Consider the following 19749-nt stretch of genomic DNA (forward strand, 5'->3'; position numbering starts at 1 on the left):
AAGGCATGAAGTCATGCATGACACTACAACTCTGCTGATCTAAACATCCCAGGGGACAAAAGGTAAAAAGTGTTCAGGCCAACAGGACTGCTGGTGTTCAATTTAAAAATAGCTATTTACTGAAAAACCATAGGTACACATATCAGAAAATATCAGACTAGTGCCTGGGTAATTAGGGTTTTAGCATTGAAAAAACCCTTTGCACTAGATTCTCTGCAGAAGCAAGATTGAAAGAACAGGTAGGACTAAGCAATCATCACAATAAGATGAATTCACATTGCACACATTTGTCAGTGCTTCCAACACAGAGTGCGTGCTCTTGGGTCCTGATGCCTCTGTTTGAAACCTTAGAAAAATGAGACACTGCTTTGATCCACACTGGATCTCAAGTAATTAAACTCTCGATTAATGTAATTTTCTGCAAGCATGGCCTACTTTGGGATCCATCCCTCTGGGAAAAAAAAAAATCCACTCAAAAAAAAAATCCACTCTCCTCTTCCCTTAAGACCTCTCAAAACTGCAGTGAAGGCTTACAGGCTGTGTAAGCCCCATAGGCTGTTGCAGCTACAGACAGAGGTGGGTCTTGCTCTGCTACCAGCTGGCTGTTCCCCTAGGGGTTTCATGGCTGTGACCACTTCCTAAAGCACACAAAATTTCATGGTTTATAATTTAAGAAATATTCATGTACTGAAAGACAGATTAACTGGGAAGAATATTTGGGAAATTACAGGAATAAAGTAAACCACATTCTTTACTGGAAAAAAATAGAGAAAATTCCATCTCTATTTGAAGAAGAAGATAGCAATTGCAATAAAGAGGTAGGTAAAGAAAAAACATAGTAAAGGCTAAATGCTCAAATAGACATAGCTACCTAAAAAATAATCCTTAAGCCTTCATAAATCTGAAAAAGGCAAAATCAACCAAATCGGTGAAGGTGGCCATCAGCTTTGAAGTTTCATTCTCTAGTGTTGCAATTTGATACCTATGGTGGCTTCTGTTCTAGTACATTAATTATATCAGCTAAGTAAGAATTTGCTTAAATACAATTTATTTGCTATGACAGATATAGATATTCTGCACTGACATAAAAATGAACTAAACAATGCAATCAATTAAATTACTAATGATTATGGAACAAGTAATGTTCTATTTATTTGGGAACAACTTTTGTAAAACATTGCCAGCTCTCTGCTGTATGGAAGTCTGGAAAATGAAATTACCTTTTTTTTTAAAAAATCACTGATAAAAACTGAACATAGTAGTTATCAATATGGCATTCACTAGCAGGCCTGCAGATATTGGTATGGCTTTGAGCAGGCCACTGGAGACATAAGCTGTTTGTTAGGGAACATGTGGAGTCAGTGCTCTGTGGATGTTCATGGATTCATCTTAGAAAGCATACAAGAAACATAACAGAGAGTAGTGGATCATCAGTCTTGGAAAAGAAATTAATTATAGAAAAAAGAAGTTACTATTTCTAAAGGCAGGAGACAGCAAAAGCAACCCTTTTGCAAAAATAAATGGACCTTTATCTGTTTTAGGGATGTGTAAAATTTACTGCTCAGTAATTAACTTGAAAAGTGCTTACCTTCCATCTCAAAAGCACTGAAAAGCAAATCAACCAAATTCTGCCTCCCAATGAAGGGAGGGGAAAAATAGCTCAGCAAAAAGAGCGATCATAGATTGCAGTGGCCTACTAATACAGCTTTACCTCAGACTCATAATGCAGAACATTGTATGAAGGGCTAATACATTGTTTGGTGGTCTTCAAAAATATTTTGAAGCTCTTTAATTGTGATGGTCTGCATGAATCCATGCAATTGGTGTTCCAAGAAGTCAAGCAGTAGTATCAAATGCTGCACTGTGTCTTTTTAGTAATGAAACATTTCTAGCCACTGCAGAGATGAAATCACTGGACTAACAGGACTGGAACCAGGGTGCTGGATAATCTCATCTATGCTCCCTTTCCCATGAAAGGTTGGACTACATGATCTTTTGAGGTCAGTCCCTTTCAAAGAGGGCTATTCTATCATTCTATGAATCTGATGAACAGGCAGAAATAGGTGTCTTGCTAGCAAAAATTCCTGATTAAATGACAACTGGGATCTAGTCAGTTGAAAACAGTGTGATGGCAAGTTATGGTTCCTTGTTAGTATTTGGAGGAAGAGTAACATGTAGGTGAGGTAAATTGAAAATAGCTGCTCTCAGATAAGCACAGAAAAAAACCTGCCCTCTAAGACAGAAGTGCATCTTTGGTAATGGAGATTTGCACAAGACATGCATATATAATCAATCTCAGTTTTAGGAGTTTGAGATTGTTTCATTCAGACTACTACTCTCCTTGTTCCTCACAGTTAGAAGTCACTTATTGCTGCTAAAAAGGTTTGAAAATTTTGATTTAGAATACACAGTCTTTCAACCTTTCAGGATAAAGTCCTCAACTTTCCAGATTTAATCATTTTTTTATTATTATTTTACTTTTGAAGTTACTGTTCCTGACTTACATTTTACAGACATTACATAAAGCTGTAGGTATAAGTTCTTTAACTCTGTCTAAAGCTCTAAAAAAGGTTTGGGTTGGGGTTTTTTTGTTTGTTTTATTCTGTTGGGTTTTTTTTAAAGAAGCTTTAGTTGTACTTGGTGTGGGGAAAGAGGTTGTTTTTAACAAAGGGTTTAAATGGATGACTACATATTATTTGTTTTTCCAAAATTGTGTTACTTAGCTGTAATTCTTTGTGGTATCTACCAACATGCACCCTGGAAACTTTCCCTTTTTTACTTTGGTATGTAACATAAACCGAATGTCTCTTTAAGCCTGAAGAATATTCCCTAAACACGGCTGAGGAATGCTGATAAGGCACTGCAATAGTCTCTGTGGACATAATTCTATAAATGTTTTAACCAGCAACAAAACCAGTTCACCACTCAGACTTGTGGATGCGGTGTTTTATTGTGGCATGCTGTAAACCAATTCAAGGAAATGATCCGGGCCAAGACAAACAAAACCAGCCAACCTTTCCTGGCAAGCTTTACATGTGGACTCTTCCACTGATTCTCTTATTCTCAACTAGAATAAGAGAGCTAGAGTCTGAGAAACTTCTTCTACATTGTTTCCTAACCTGTTTTATTTACAGACTAGACTGACTAGTCTCTTGAACAGTTCATCTGGCATTCTTCAGCAGTGCCAAAGGTAGCACTCTATCTATAGTCTTTTTAATAAATTATTACATAGGTGTACTGTCCATGTTACAAGTTTGAGACCACAAGAGCTACAAAACCACTGTGGCAACAGTATGCAATATTTCTAATATAGCTTTAAAAAAGAAATAAATCATATACTTTTAAAGTTGTTTGCTTGATCTGTCAATTTAAAAACAGGACAAAATGGCTCCAGGAATTGCTGGTTTGCATAACAGCTGTAATATTTTATATACACTGCATCTGGTTTACTGAAAAACTAACTGTCAATTTAAAATAAGAACATCATTGTCACATAAGTCAAGAACAAAATCAAGATTTATTTAGTGGCTTAAATTATATTAACAGTTTAGCCATACAGTGACATACACTACTTCAGAATCTCTGGGAAAGAGCTGCTCATTTTTATGCTGACTTCTCAACTTCTGCAATAATGTTATCTTTATTATAGAAGCTCTTAGTTAAAAACTGGAGAGGTGACTGAGTTAAAATTCTGTCTCATTAGCTCTGATGATGGCAGGTAGGTTGGAACATCAGGAAGCCAACATGGACCTTGATAGCACAACCTATCTATGTATAACAACTATATCAAAACTGCTCTCTTAGTATATGTGAGATTAGAGGCTTATACTTTTAAATGTTTATTTAAAACATGCAAGGATAGGTCCTGAGGAAGTGATGTATGCTGGCTTTTCCCAGCCCTTTACTTGAAGTTCCAGCAATGTATGACATGAAGTCTTTCATTAAAAAAAAAAAAAAAAAATCCAGGCAGCTCTTCCTTTGTGCCATCCTAGCAAGTGTGGAAGCAAAGGAAATGGAAGAAAGAGCTGGCAAAGGATGAAAAGATGTGGTCATGAACATCCAAAGATTCTGGAACAGTCACTGGTCAGGCATTGCAGCAGAGGACAAAGAATAAAGCAATGAGGGCACAACCATCTCAGAAAGATAGAGTGGGAAGCACAGTAGTCACAATGTCAGTGACGTTATGATGAAACACCCCTACAAAAACAAGGAGGTAGATAATATCATGGAAGAGGAACTTCCTCAACCATTGGGAAACCTGGAGTAAAGATCAGTCAGTGTTTGAGAAAGCCATCATATGTTACATGTATCTATTAATTCAAGGAACTTACTGGAAAGAAAATGCTGTGATGCAGGTCCAAAATCTCGGTGTGCCTCCTGTAACTGTTTAAGGCGATCCTCTACAGACACCTACACATAAACACACACATACTCAAAATCTACATTGCGTGTACTTTGCAACACTAGGGTCATGAGAAGAAAATCACTTGTTTACAGTCCTTTTAGTGAAATCAATTTGTTTGTGTGTCACAGCAATTATTTGGCATCCACCTATTTAAGGCTACATTTTTTTCTTGTATCTGCTTAATGAGAATCATGTTCGTATCTTGCAGTGTTCTTGTGTGAGAACTGTAGATCAATAACGAACAACAGTAGTTTCATGGTGACTATAGCCAACTGCTGAAGTTCCTGACCTCCTCCCAACCCTTCTGTTGTCCAAATTCCCATAGTCAGCAGGTCTCAGCCTGATTGCATTGATCTCACAGCTGCCTTTTCAGCACAGAACCATTTTGGAAGATACTGCTTCACTGGCTGACATGATGCCCCTCAGTTTAATTTAAACTGCTGTAGCACACCCAGCAGTACTTTGGTTGCTTGGGTAACCAAATTTGAGAGGACGAATACAACACCTCACCCCTCAAAAAAATCCACAAACAAAACAAGAGGAAAAATCCCACTACCAAACAATATTAGGGAAGAAAATGTCTGATATGACACAATAACAGCTTTGCCTCTCAGGAGTGACTCATTCAAGACTACTGGCCCAGAAACTGGTGCCCAGGTTTTGAAAATTCATTCCCACCACCCTCACTAGAGATGTGATAAGTATTTCCTACAAACACAAAAAAGAGAGAAAATTCAGAATTTGATAAATGAACTTTTAACTGATGTAAGAAACTTCACTAAATCATCCATTGTGAAACTATGTATGAGTTTCAGCTGTAATCAGGCACATTGATTTACCTTTCTTAGACTATTTAAGCACAATAATCATAACTAAGCAATATGAATCTCTCTCAGCATATCCTCTTCTGTTTTTTATGCTACATTGCCATGGCTTTTATCTTGTTATAGCTCTACTAATACTTAAGTCACCTTAAGTGACATTTCCTACAGAAACTGAACATTGAAAGACAAAATAAAACAGCTTTCACACAAGCTGGAAACACAACAGAAATATTTACACCGCAGTTTTTGGTGACAGATTTATGCAGTAAAACCTACTGCTACAAGACATACAAAAAACCATGCAGCATTAGTGCCCACTATTCCCCAGAGTTTAATGCAGTTTCCTGTGTGAATACACTCCTGAAATAGATTGAAAGGAAAAGCTTTTGGCCAAGCTACAGAAGAAAAGACAGCTCCTTTTGTTGCATTGGTACCAACAGATAACACCTTAGTGACAGAAGTAATGAACACATGGTAACAATGCATCTTTTAAGAAAACAGAGGAGAGTGAGAAATATCCCTCCCCACACACCTACTGCACATATGCAGAAGAATACCTGTAAAAGTTTCCACCGCATGTTAAGATCATCCAGCTGACGAGACATCTTTAAAGATGGATAAAGGTCAAGCGGAGACAGCTGGCTGGACAAATCATTCACTGTTTTAACTTTTAAGTTGATGGGAGCAATTTCTTCTCTAAAAGCCTAAAAGGGTAAGAAACATACACTGATGTTCAATCTACATCTGAGCAGCACAGAAGCCACTGTAAGCTCCACATGGTGCTGACCTGCCCAGTGTGGCAGCTTGTGCTGAGTAACTGCACACAAGTCAGTCCCAGGCAAAGAAAACTTCACTCACTTCAATATTCTATTGTATCACTTATATCCACCTTCAGGGAAAAACAGTATGAAACTTACTGAAATGCCCATAAGCAAAGTGCACCCCTAAATCAATTAAATTTATTATTTTTTGTGGTGCCGTATGGCTTTAAAGCTTTTCTTTGCAAGAAGAAATACACAATGCTGTATTAGGAGCTTTAGCAGCATACAGCCTGCCAAGTGTTCTAAAGAAAAATGTGTTCAGTAGCTATAGTTTCCAAGTATTAAGCAGCTGACAAAAATTCAATTTAAAAACTATTATTGAACTAGCAAAGCATGAAGGAATGTATCTTCTAAGGAAAAGGAGTACAATGTTTTACCTGATTAGAACCAGAGAGTAAAGCTATTACAGTGACTAAAAAGAAGTAAAGGTTTATTGAATCAAATCAAACTAAATACAGTATTAAGACAAAAACGATGTAAGTTTTAGTTACAGTTAAAAAGATGCATCAAATGTCGTTCTCACTGTGAGCAGTTAAGTGTTCAATCCCATAAACAGCTTGATTAAACATCATGGAAAAAGCCCAAAACAACTGTAAAATGTATCTTCTTTGGACAATTCAATTATTTACCTCCCTTCAAAAATCACTCTCATCAGGCCAAGGAACAGAAGGAATATACTGTCAAGAAAGAAACACAGATTCTGGACAGCCAGTAGGCCTCTATTACTTCAGCAGATGTTACAGTTTTTCCACAGCAATGAAAATCTGAAAGACTGCTTTGGTCTACTTTACGGAAAAAGCCATTAAGATATGACAAATCACTTCTTTGCATGAGAACAAGGAGCTATTCAACATTAGCATCTTATTTCTTGCTTTAGTATCTATATTAAAATATAAGAGAGGCAGGACGAGATTCATTACTCTTCTCAAATCAACAGCAGTCTGGATATTAACTCGGCTTTGACTGCCTTTGTTTTAAAGATTTCAGTTCCATTAACCTTGAAAGTAACAACATAATTTGGAGAATGAGAATGCTTACACTGCGATATGTGAAATAAAGTAGCCCTGTGAATTCACAGACTCGGCATACATAGAGAGAATATCTACAGAAACCTGGTTGCAGCCCATGGACTTTCATTCTTCTAACACCAGCATCCTATGCTGAAGACATGGACAGTTAGGTAGACGACCCCCCTTCTAATGCTTTGCTGTTTCGGGTAAATTCAGCACTTACTACTAAGCTTCTGCTTCACAAATACAGCTTTTCAGTTTTTAAACTTAAGAATGAATATGGCAGTCTCCTCTAACCACATGTGCATACCCACACATTCTCCTGGAATCCATGATATTCACTGCACTGTACTGTTTCCAGTCACCTCTTCTGGCCAATGCTAATTATCAGAGGATATTCCTTCTTGTGGAGCTCTGCATTACTAGGTCTCTACCCAATCCATGAAGTTAAGCAGGGGACAACTATTACTCATCATGAGCAGCCATGCATTGGGATGCTGAGCCCTGCATGGGTGGCCTGGAACCCAGGCAGCAAGAACTAGTTTGCCCACAAAAACATTATAGAGTAGAATGTGTTCTTCAGTTTGAAATCCTGATGAGAAGCCCAGCTAAAGTAAAAGCAAATGCAAATATTCACTCATACAAACAAAAATAGACAGTAGATGTGTTCAGTTTGTAGAAGTTAAGGAAGAGAAATTAAAACTATGTATGTATTTCTGTATGATTGAAAATGCTATAAATGTTTTCCTGACAAGGTTATATACGTGATGGCCAAACAGATCTATGTGTGTATGCAATCCCAGCCAACACCGTAAATACGTCCCAGCACGGGACTTGAGACCTCAGATACCATCTTTAAAGACTTTACACCGCACATGAGAATTTCAGCATAAGAGTATATAAATATCTAATATGACTAGAGGGACTAGAATGGAGAGGTCTGACACACACACAGAGGCTAAACATTCTCCAGGAGTTCCACACTTACTGTAGTTTTCTCCATGTGATCTGGTAATGAATCTATGAGCAAGTCTCCTACAGGTTTCCAGCCATTCCTCACATTTTCAGCCTCCTTCAAATCAGCATCAAGGTCATCCATGGCACACTGAAGGTCTTTCAGTTTTTCTAATGCTTTGTCCACTTGCTTCTGCCAGATACTGGCACTGGCATTTAGGTTCTCCCATTTCTCTTTCACCTCTGATGACTGCTTACGCATAGCTTTGGCAATCTTCATGGCTTTCTCCTCAGCGGTCAATTCTGCAGAGGGAAAGAACAGTTACGCTGTTTATTTCTTATTTTTGCCTAGTTAAACAGACAGTGCTCCTGAAATACACACTCAAGACAGTCAGCAAGTCCAGTGTCAACTGATAACTTATTTCAGCAGGTACAAGGTAGAAGAAAGTCCACCTTGCCATAACTGAAATAAACCTCAAGCACTCCTGCTGACAACTATTCCTGACTTCCATATATTATGACACCCACAAAGTAAAAGCAGCTTACTGCCAATTTGTTACTTTTGGAGGCACAGGGAAAGGAAATGTATGATCTTCCTTCCTTCCTGGAAACTTCAACAGGTAATCTTTGGACCATTTCACATAGAAAGAGCAAGGACATTACTTTGTTTCTGGATCTCTTACCACCACCTTTCACCCTGGCACCAGGATGTCTCTTCATATTCAGTAGCAAAACCCAAGTCATACTGAGTTCCACACGGGGTGTGGTTCTGCAGCACTATATTGGTTTTTCTGTGTTAACACCAAAGTCCTAAAAGGCCGGTTTAAATAGATTTTCCAAACCTACAAATGTTCTGTGAAACTATTGACTGAAAAAGAATCAAGCTTACAGTGCACTATTTCTCACAAATTTCAGGCTTATGTGTCTACATCCCACACAACCCAGCAAACATGGAAATCCCATTCAAGTCAGCAAAGACAAGCTGCCAATGGTCTTTGCAATAAGAAAAGCTAAGGTAGGGACACACACAACCTCAGAATGTGGTCACACATTATTTCAGTAAATTGCTTATATTGAAATCCCCGGTCCCTGCTGAGTCTGCACGACATCAGGCATAATTCAACACCAGCCCTCTTTGACAACAAGAACTGACAACCAGTCAGTTGCTGGCTTCTCTCACCTCCACAATACATGATTCCTGCATACCAGTCATGTAATTTTATCTGTAAGAAAACATGATGCTTTCTCTGCACCTTCAGTTTGAGACCGAGAAAGACCCAGACAGCCAGAAAGCTAAAAAGAAAACGCTAAAACATCCCCAGCAGGTCTTGCTGTCTACTGCCCAGAGGGTCCTTGCTGAAAAAAAACTCATGAGGAGCTTCCTTCATCAGGGAAGAGTCGCTTCAGTAATGACAAACAAACACAGCCAGTCTCAGAGGATTCCCCTTCTACATAAAAGCAAGCAGAGGAAACTATATAATGCAAAGACCAGAGAACAAAAGAAGGAGCAGAGACGTGACACGCACTGAAACTAAGCCAATTGGCCTTCTATTCAGTTCTATATAAAAGCCCAGGAAAAGGTTTATCACAGTACTCTTGTGATTAAAATTCAAGTGTTGCCTATGAATAAATTATACACAATCGTGCAAAGATGAAAGTACCATTTTTTTCAGAAGTCAGAGGAGACATACAATCTTCCACTTACTGATAAACTGTCTTTAAAATCCTTTTAACTGTCTAAGCTTGGAGTTGCTGATGTGGTGAAGGAGGGTGAGAGGGTAACACACCAAAAATGGTGTGGGAGGAAAGCTTTTGCTTTACAAAGGCCAGATGAATGTCAAAGTAAATGCACAGTTACGGTTGCAAGTTACCCTACTATGCCTCTTGTATGCAACTGTTGTCCCACAGCACCCAACAAGGAAAAGCCTATTGCAAGTAATTAATACAAAATAAAACATTAAAATGTATTCCAGTTTGTTGTTGAGAATCCACTTTTTTCCAGATAAAAAAGTAACATGGAGTTGCTTGGATCACAACCAGAGTTTCTGCCCACCAATTCCACTTATTTGTCCTGATTTTTCTTTTAAAGTTTTTTTCAAATCTTGTTAGCCCATATTACTCTTGGTATATGCTTGACTACGAATACCCGAAGAGTATTCAACAGCACAATCCAGATGCCATCTGGGAAAAAACCAAAACCAACCAACCAACCAAAAACCAACCCACAATGAAATTATAATTTGCATTATAATTGTTGATGTAGGGAGGACAGAGTGCTGCCCAAAAGCACAAGAACCTTGCTGGGAAGTGGTTATGTAGGAGAAACAGAAGACGAGGAATGAGGAGCAGTAACCAGAGCACAGTGGAAGGTAAGAGCAATCAGTAAGAGCCAACAGCATCAAGGGAAGGGAGGCACACATCCAGCCTGTGGGTTGTGGTGCATGTTTTGACCTCAAAAGAGAGCCATTTGAAGAAAGAGTGCAGCTGAATGGTACAAAAGACATTGTGAGCTTACCAAAATATTCCAGTGACTTGCTGGGTGTCAAAAGCTATCACGTGAGAGCACTGCCTGTGTGTACTCTGCCTGCAAAAGCAGAGGTTATACCCAAGCTAAGGGACACCACAGTGGCAAGAAGGTACTGCAGAAGAGAAACTTGGAATGAAACGGCCGTGAAAAAAACCTGCAATGCTTAATCAGATGCAAAGAGATATGAACTATATATGTAGCTCTGAGATACAGAGATGTGGCAGTAACCTACAATTTGCAATACTGACACACCAGAATAAAGATGAAGACCAAAGCTGTGCTGTGATAAATTGCACCTTGTCTCTCGATTTACAGCATTTCACAGTAGAATAAACTGCATCATAGTAAACCACAATTTTGGAATGATCTTTACCCCAAGTTTTGCAAAGAAAATACTTCTTTATTTCTTTTGAAAAGAAATAAAGCTTAAGCTCTCAGCAAAACTCCTTCAGAAGAGAAAATTCTTTTACACAGAAAAGAAGAGCTACAAATTACTTATGTATAGACATCAAAGAAGTTGTTACCATAAGTAATTTTGGAGTTATTCACCTTTGAGAATAATATTATTGAGGAATGAATGGGAATTCACTGCAGTCCAGTGACAAAGGGGCTGTGAACAATCTAGAAGTCAAGCTGCACCTAAGGAGCAAAGTTTAGCATCACAGGTTCTCTCACAGGTTGAGGTATCCTATGATACAGCTATCGGTTGTAGACAACCAGACCTCAGGAGTAAAAGTTGCAAGACTATAAATGAGGACTAAAGGGAGCACCTAGACGTGGAATACTTTACATAAGGCAATACTGAGCTTCATTGAAAGGGGACAGAAAGTCGCAGACCTATTGGAGGAAGCCTCCTCTCTGGTATCTTGAACATGTGAATACAGGGGACACTATACCCAGAAACTAGACTAAGTAGAAGTTACAGATATGCAAAGCTGCAGTCTACCATTTTGATCCAACATAATGCAGTCGCATCATCCTTTATCTGCTGCCAGAGCCAAAACCTACCAATTCTGCAAGGAAGAGCAGAATGCTGCAAGGCCTGGGCAGTTCTAAGCTAGATTATTAGCCAGTTAAAAAGATCAACCGCTTGACAAAGAACACATAGAAAGCTTTTTAGTAAGAGCTGAAAATCTTGCAAAACTCTTTGGCTTAAAGGTACCCACCCAGCAGATCCAATGAGGGCTTCTTACTCTAACAGAGGCAATAAGAAGAAAAGGGGCTGTAGCAATAAATGGATTGGATGTAGCACTTGGGGATAGGTTCAGGGGTGGTTATGGTGGTGCCGGGTTAACAGGTGGACTAGATGATCTTGAAAGTCTCTTCCAAGCTTGATGATTCTGGTATTAGAAGAGGGGAAGAACAGCCTGACTTTATTTGTCTGGCCAGCTAAAACAAGGCAGCTTTACTCACAAAAGAACTAGTCACTTATTTGGGGATGGGAAAAAGATTCCAGAATGACTGGACTGATACAAATATCCCAACAGAACTGAAACCCAAAACATCTTTTAAGACCATTTGTCAAATAAGTGTTATTGTGCAAGGATATCTACCACATATTGTATTTGAAAAATAATCATTCATTGCAAGCCTGTTTTATTTCACAAAAGCCTTTGAAGTGCTTGCAAACTTGCACTAAGAAGACATTTACTAGGGAAATAGAGCAAAACATGTGCTTTTATGAGCTATAAAACCATTCAGCATACATTCATTTAAGAGAAATACATCTTGTATAACTTAATGTTTTCCATCATGAAAGCCCAACTTATTAAAGAGCAACACGTTACTTCTTTTCAAGCAGAGATTACATTCTTCAAGATACTGGTTGCACAGCATAGAACTGTAAATCTCAAAGAAAGTGTCTTAACAGTAAGAGTTTTCTCATATTAGTTTGGAATTCATTTAATCAGCCTGTCATCAAACAAACCAGCACACAGAATTTCTTTTTGCTGTGAAAAAATTTTACACAGTAGTCATTGCTCTTTTGTTTCTACTTAATATAAAGTATTCTCAATCATGACTTTGATCAGTGTCTTCCCACCCCTTTTTTTTAATGGTATTTATTACATTATCTTCACTTCAGCAGCTGCTCAGGGAGCAAGAACAGCCTATATTCACGGGACCATATGTTTGCCAGAGAGGACAGATAGTAACTGACCTTGCAGTCAGGGAAAAAAAGTCCTCTTCCGTAGCGAAAAAGAAACAATCTTGATTTTAATATAAATTTTTGTGACAAACAAAGTACTGAAAGCTCCAACAGCTTCTCTGTGTCTCTAGCAAAGACTGAGTGCCACAAAAGGAAAACCTTCAGGCCTGAATTTTACAGCATATAGTTTCCTTGAATGCTTACATATATGGATAATACCAGTGAAGAAAATAGTTTTTACTTAAGAATTTATTTTACATCTCTTGAAGTATTTGGCTGTTGCAGTTTTCATTCTAAGCAACTGTGATTGATCCTTATTATGTGGCCTTGAACTAGTGATCTCTTTCCATCTTGCCAAAATTACATTAATTTCCATTCACTTTTGCTATATTCTTAACCAAATATACTGGAACTGGAGATAATTTCATGTTCCCTTCTTCTCACATGATGTCAAACATTGTCTCTTCCTTGGTTCAATCAATCTTTGCAGCAAAAAACAATGGATGACACAGCACTGTATTCATTATGAAAACTTTCAGACCATTTGAGTAGGCACAATGGCACTCCCACGCAGAAGATCCAAAATGAGTGCTATCATTGCATCATGAAATCTTTATCATTGCTGCAGACAAAGCATCGTCTGAGCTTCTAACAATCTTGACAGAAAACTTAGTTCTGATGGGATGGGAACAGGAAGTTTAAAGAATAAGCAGCAATTGGTTAAACGCAGCAATTAGTCAGACTCCGAGTGCCCAACCATCCAAGCATAACCCAGTATTTCACCTTCTTCTCCTATTCAAATAACTATTGCATATTTAGTTAAAACAAGAGCAAAGAGCACAGCCATTTTCCTTTATGCCCACTTAGGTTTTCTTATACCAAAACTGAAAGTTCTTTAAACTAGAGAAATGTAATTAAATAAAGAGTGAATGAGAAAAGTCTCTTCAGGATAAAAGACAAATTATCTCTGGTCTACAGAGGACAAAATTGCAAAAGTAGAGCAAATGAAACTGTTAACGTCATGTATGATAAATAGCTCTGGTAAAGGCCTGGTGTATGGACTCCAGATAAAGACAACTGAGAACAATACCAGCAAATACACGTCTTTTAATAATGATTGTTGATATTTCCCAGTGGGTCCTGGTGGTGAAGACAAAGAAGGATGAAACAAAGAAAATAGCTTATAGGTAAAAGAGATAATTAAGTCGTCCCATAGCATCTCTCTCCAGAAAACCAATGGAGATTACAGCAATCCTGGGAACCAGACATTTATCCAGCATAACCAGTGTCATTTGTCAACATAAACCACACACAATACTTCTCATTATAAACATGCCAACATTTTGCAATAAATGGTGTGATCCAAAGCAAGTTCACAATACTTCTGCATAGTGGAAAACCAAACTTTATGTTGCTCCAGGAACATAAACGAGGTAGGAGTTCAGTTTTATTATGGTCCTGCCACAATCCCCTGTTAAAGTATCACCAAGCTGTGTCTTCTCCCAATTGCTGATAAAGGGAAAGTCTCAACAGAGAGAGGGTCATTACCACTGTATCTCAGTTACTCAAGGCAAGCAACAAATTAATCCTGTTTCTTTTCAAAGCACTGTGACTGCAGATTGTAAGAAGCCTTTTACTTACTCTGAAAATCAATAAAGATTTTTTTTTTGGCACTGCACATATGGCAGGTAGCTCCTCAGCATGACTGCAGGAGACATACATCCCCTAACAGCATTTCAAAACAAACCAAAGGCACCTATTTTATTCCAAAACAGTACAAAACCAGAAAATACACAAGTTAGGCAGCACAAAAGATATGGCTCCCTGATTTGACAGCACCCTTTAGTGACCACACAGGACTTAAAAACATCCATGTTCTGAACTTTTCTGAGCTTCTAAGCAACTCTTCTCAGCCTGTTTTCTCCTTCAGAGACATTACAGTTTTTATTATTCTGCAATTTCCAATTTGCTTTCTTGAAGCTCATTTACAATGTTTTTGAGCTGTGTTTGCTCTAGAGAATAAGAAAGGCATTTTCTTTCACACAAAGGTCCTAACCTTTGACAGCCATCAGTCATCTGCACTGCTCGTGACATAACTGAAAATTTTCTTGCAACAAAGCTTCACTGGTTTCTAGGGCCTTTTAAACAAGGCAACAGTTAAACTTTAATAACATGCTTCCACCCGGAAAACATCCCATATTTCAGGTAAAACTGGGACACAACAGAGGATAAAGGACAAGAATGAATATGACTATGTTCGTATGCCAAGGTCCTCATGAATAAAAAAACCCGAAAACAACCCACCAGTAATAAAATTAACCACTTTGAACTTAGGCCCACCTCCTTCCATTAAAAAATCAGGCTTTAAAATCCTCTAAGTTTGCACTCACTCCACACCACTCAGCAAGTGGAAACAATTTCCTTGAACTTTACTAATATGTATCCAAGCAGACAACCATGTACACTCTACAGGAAGAATTTCAAGGCTTTACCCAACTGGACTAAACTTGTAGGGTGACTAAGAGATCTACCTTGAAAAGGAGAAAGATAATTACTTTGAAATTCTCTCACGGGTAACTGCACATTTCTCTTACCTTAGGAAGAAACTCTTAAAAGTCCCAAGTGAATGAGCTCCAACTAAAACAAAAGCAGCAATGTTCAAAATAGTGTAAGTACTTTCCGGATAAGATTCCACTGACTGCCAGTGGGCCATATCCTCTTCCTTCTCCTAAGCACTTCTAATTTCAGACTCTAGACTTCATACTCAGTCCAACTACACAGCAGAGAAAAAAAATATTCCAGTGGTGTGTGATAGCTAGAGAACAAACAAAAGAGATTGAGAATAGAAATGCTGCCTTTACATTAGTAAAGAGCAAATTGCCTATTTTCAGTGAGATCTTCCTTGCAAAAGGAAAAGTTATGGCAGAGAAATTTACCTAAATGTGGTCAGTGGTGGTAAGCAAAAAAGTTCAGCTTTTATTTATGTCTGAAACAGGTGAAGATACTGTGCCTCTACAAGTGTAAATAAAGTATCTACATGCCATTCACTGATCCTTATTAATATATTTCTTTTACAATACAGATGTGATTGATGGGGCTTTCTATTCAATTAATAGGAGGTACAGATGGTAAATACTTATTTTTAAATGCTGTGTCTATCACAACAACCTTTGCTACGAAATAGCAGCTTTCAAAGATAGGAATCTAATTGTCCTAAGAAAACTAAGGGTTACTGAAGTAGTTGGGTAACACTGGAGACTCCCAGAACCATTCGCTATTACAATGAGAATCAGTGTAGTGGCCTGTGATAACCTGCTAGGATGTTCCACTGCTTCAGCAGAATTTTAAGGACAGAACTTCATCAAAGCTGTATCATCAGTTCACAGAACCCAGGGGACATAAAATATGATTTCTGCTTTCCTTTGTCTCTCCAATGGCCTGTAACCTTACTAACAGTACATGGATTTAAGAAGCCAGCTGTAACTATGCCATAGAGAATTATAATTAACATTTTTAGATCAAAGTTTTTTCCTATACCATGGACAAGTGATAAAAAATGCTAAAAACATGAGCATTTTCGATTTCTTTAACCTGTCCATCCATGAAATGCAGCAGCTGGCTCATCAATCAGTTCCACCCAGATGCTGAGGCAGCTCAAATACAGGAAGACAGTGAAGCTTGCTTTTTTGTGATGGGGCCTCTCTACAGAAACATGGCAAAACAAAAACAGAAGAAAAGATAGATAGGAGATACAATTAACTAGGAAAGTAGTTTCCTGGAAGATGAAGCACTCTGTCTGAATGTGACAGTTACTCTCTGGTGTAGCAGAAGGCCAACACAGGAAGCATAAGGTGAAGATGGGAAAGAAGAAACCAAGGCTTACTCATAACCTGATTCTATATTCTTGTCATATACTTGAAATTAACAAGACCGTTATAGACAATAATGGGTTATCATAAGGCATCCTATAAAAAACGTTCTCTTTGGATGGAACAATATATGTATATATGCACAGGCCCTCAAAACAGGTCTCAGACAGATAAGTTCAAAACGGATTCTTATCAGTTGTCTCCTAAATCCGTCTCATTCCTTGCCCTTGCAACAACGCCCTCCCAAGCATGAAAAGACCTATGGTGAAGGAAAAAATAATAATAAATATTGACTTAAAAAAAAATTAGATTGAGAGGTTGAAGAAAATGGAAAACAATTTTACAACCTTTATCATCTTCAGATTAGCTAACCATTCCCCCATAAAGACCCCTTCCCTTATAGAAGGTAGGAAATAACCTCAAGAAACTGTGATTTTCCAATTAATGCAAGTTTGAGTTAGTAAAATAGTTTTGCTATTTGTCCTATAGAACCAGCTAAAGCAATGTTCAAATCAAGACTGTAGCGTTGACTGTTTGTCAATATTTTTAGAAAACAGACTGTCAGCTTAGAATCCATAACCACACTCCTTCACCTTTATCAATATGAAGTGGACTTCATTGGAATTAACAAGTTAACTTTAATCAACTACAGAGAACACCAGTGATCAAGACACTGATAGAAAATAAAAGAAATTAACATCTTAAAAGCAAACTAAAGCCCACAGCCTTCACTGAAAGTGCTTAATCAGAAGAAAAATGCTGTGTGTCTGGCTGTCTTCTAGCTCAGAGATGAAGTTTTCTGGAGATTGGTGGCATCAGTTGTCAGAAAAAAATTACTAGACTCACTCCTGGGTGAAAATTAACAGCTTATTACATATATATGAGATCAGAAAAAATGATTCAAAGACAACTTTTGGCCTGAAAGTCTATTAATCTACAGAAAGTGAATGTCCATTTTTGCACAGGGTGTGAGTGCCCACTGCTGGCAGCAGGAGCTTCACAGGGGTCTCTGGGAGAAGAGGCTGGGGCTGCCCTGTGCCAGGGACATCAGACTCCAGACAACTCACCACAGGGCACACCTGAGGCCCTCAGCCACACTGGTGGCACCTCAGGCAAGTGTATTTAAGAAACAGAAAACACCAGAGGGAAACAACAAGAGAAACAGCAGTGGGAACACCAAGATCGTAGGAGGAGGAGCAACCCCATGGTAGGGCAGATATTCCACATGGAGATAGCACACAGAGGAAAGGCGTGAGAGGAAAGATGGAGAAAGAAACTGTTAGGCTATAACCATGGAGTCACCACCTTCCCACCCTCTCATGCCACTTGTTGCCTCTCTGAGCATGACCAGCATCATAACAAGGGGACAAGGAGACAGGAATGAGGGAGTCAAATTGAGTCTGTGAAAGTGGGGAGGAAATGGTTTTAACATTTGTGAGGTTTTTTCCTCACTGTGAACCAATTTAGTATTTAATTATTTATTTAAATGGCAATAAATAGTTTGTTTTCCCCAAGCTAAACCTGTTTGGCCCACAGCAGTAGTTTGTAAGGGATCTGCATCTGAGACCCATCTGATCCTCATCCTCCCCCATGAGCTTTCTCACTCATGTTCTTCCCATCTCCTGCCTCCATTCCACTGTGGTGGAAGACGTAAGTGAATGAGTGGGAGTTTGGCTGGTACTCAAGACTAACCCATCACATGCTCAGAAAAAAAGTCCATGGAACTACTGAGTGTGAAGAAGAAAGAGGAAAAGAAGTTCTGTGCACATCTATGAAGCTTCCCAGTCCAAACATATGATTGATTTTCAAATACGATGACTAGACCAGAGACACGCACACATCACTTGCAGACCATGGGTGTTATTGCTATGCAGTTTACCATGGTCATCAAATTCCCTGTCAGTCTATTCTCATTGCCACTGGTATAGCGCAAAATAATAATCATTATCTTCATAATAGACTGGATAACAAGAATTTATGATGCAGTTTATCATCTGAAGTTTGGTCTTGAAGTTTGCATCTAGTCAATCAACACGGACTAGATCATTGATATCAACTCTGTTAGAAAATAAACATTTTACATTGGTAATATTCTACGTACTGGCATCATTTGTGCTGAGAGGTTCTATGTTTTTGAGGAGAGAAACTGCAATTTCAGACTTCTGTATGAAATTTTTGTATGAAAGAATGAACAAATATATAGAGAGCATCCTTTTTTCAACTGCAAGCTTGCTTGTGATTTAGACCAACTAAAACACTGGAAATGCCATATAGCAAATGGGTTTGAGAGTAAAGAGAAACTGAATATTTTCAGGAGTCAGGAGTTCAAAAAAAGTTAAGCTAAGGTACCAGCACTAAACAATGAGACAAATGGTTCATTAGCTTTAATCACCAGCTATTCAAACTTTATCACAAAGTTGAACTAGGGAATATGAAACCACTTGAAAATTTGCACAGAAATAACATGAAGTATGGATGCAGGAAAGACTAGTTATTTCCACTGAACAAACGTAAGAAGTTTGCAATGGAGACATATAAGATGATGTATGGAAAGAAAAAACTAGCTCCCGATAAAAGCAGATGTACTGTAATTTTGTGAATTATACAGAACAGTAAATTATTCACATCTTACAGCAACCGGCAGTTCTGCAAAAGCAGATTATTACATTTTCCAAGAACAGTTCTTGTGTAAGCAAAAGCAAGACCTCATAATGGTGTAGCTTGTATCAGAGACATAACTGTAGGACTGAGAAAATTTTCTATTTTGTGGTTGGGGGGGAGTGGAGAAAATTTATTACCTTCTTGTTGGTCTCTGATATTTAGATCAATATCTCAACAAATACTATGCAAAAACAGTTTCTAGGATAGCTGTAGTTCCATTCCTTAGCAATGATTCATTTAATATTCAAATCTTTAAGATTCTGTAATGACAGCCTTCCTAAAGCTGATTTATTTTACTTCTAATGAGATACACCACCAAATATGCTTATTTCTATTTGTGGAGTAAAACTTTGCAATAGACATATGGATGTTCGAATGTGATTCCTTGAAGTATTATTCTGACTACATTTAAGGTATGTATATTATAGTGTTAAGAAGAAAGAACCGAGCTACCATTAGTGTTTTAAATCAAAAACTGGAAAAGGCAGTAGAGATGTTTCTACTTCTTCCATTAAAATGCAAGTACTTACAA

The 19749-nt window shown here is 38.1% G+C and overlaps 1 protein-coding gene across 6 annotated transcripts in view; it reads right to left on the reverse strand.

Annotated features, from left to right (window-relative positions):
* Nucleotides 1-19749, reverse strand: part of UTRN (utrophin) — a 356936-nt gene that overhangs the window by 71777 nt on the left and 265410 nt on the right. For all 6 annotated transcript variants that reach the window (XM_017737228.1, XM_017737227.1, XM_017737229.1 and 3 more), the window contains 3 exons: nucleotides 8049-8317; nucleotides 5787-5933; nucleotides 4332-4410 (listed from right to left, as the gene is read on the reverse strand). In XM_017737228.1, the coding sequence (XP_017592717.1) occupies nucleotides 4332-4410; nucleotides 5787-5933; nucleotides 8049-8317 (495 nt within the window). The remainder of the gene's footprint in view (nucleotides 1-4331; nucleotides 4411-5786; nucleotides 5934-8048; nucleotides 8318-19749) is intronic.

This window comes from Corvus brachyrhynchos, unplaced genomic scaffold, assembly GCF_000691975.1.
Source record: "Corvus brachyrhynchos isolate BGI_N302 unplaced genomic scaffold, ASM69197v1 scaffold6, whole genome shotgun sequence".
NCBI lineage: Eukaryota > Metazoa > Chordata > Aves > Passeriformes > Corvidae > Corvus > Corvus brachyrhynchos.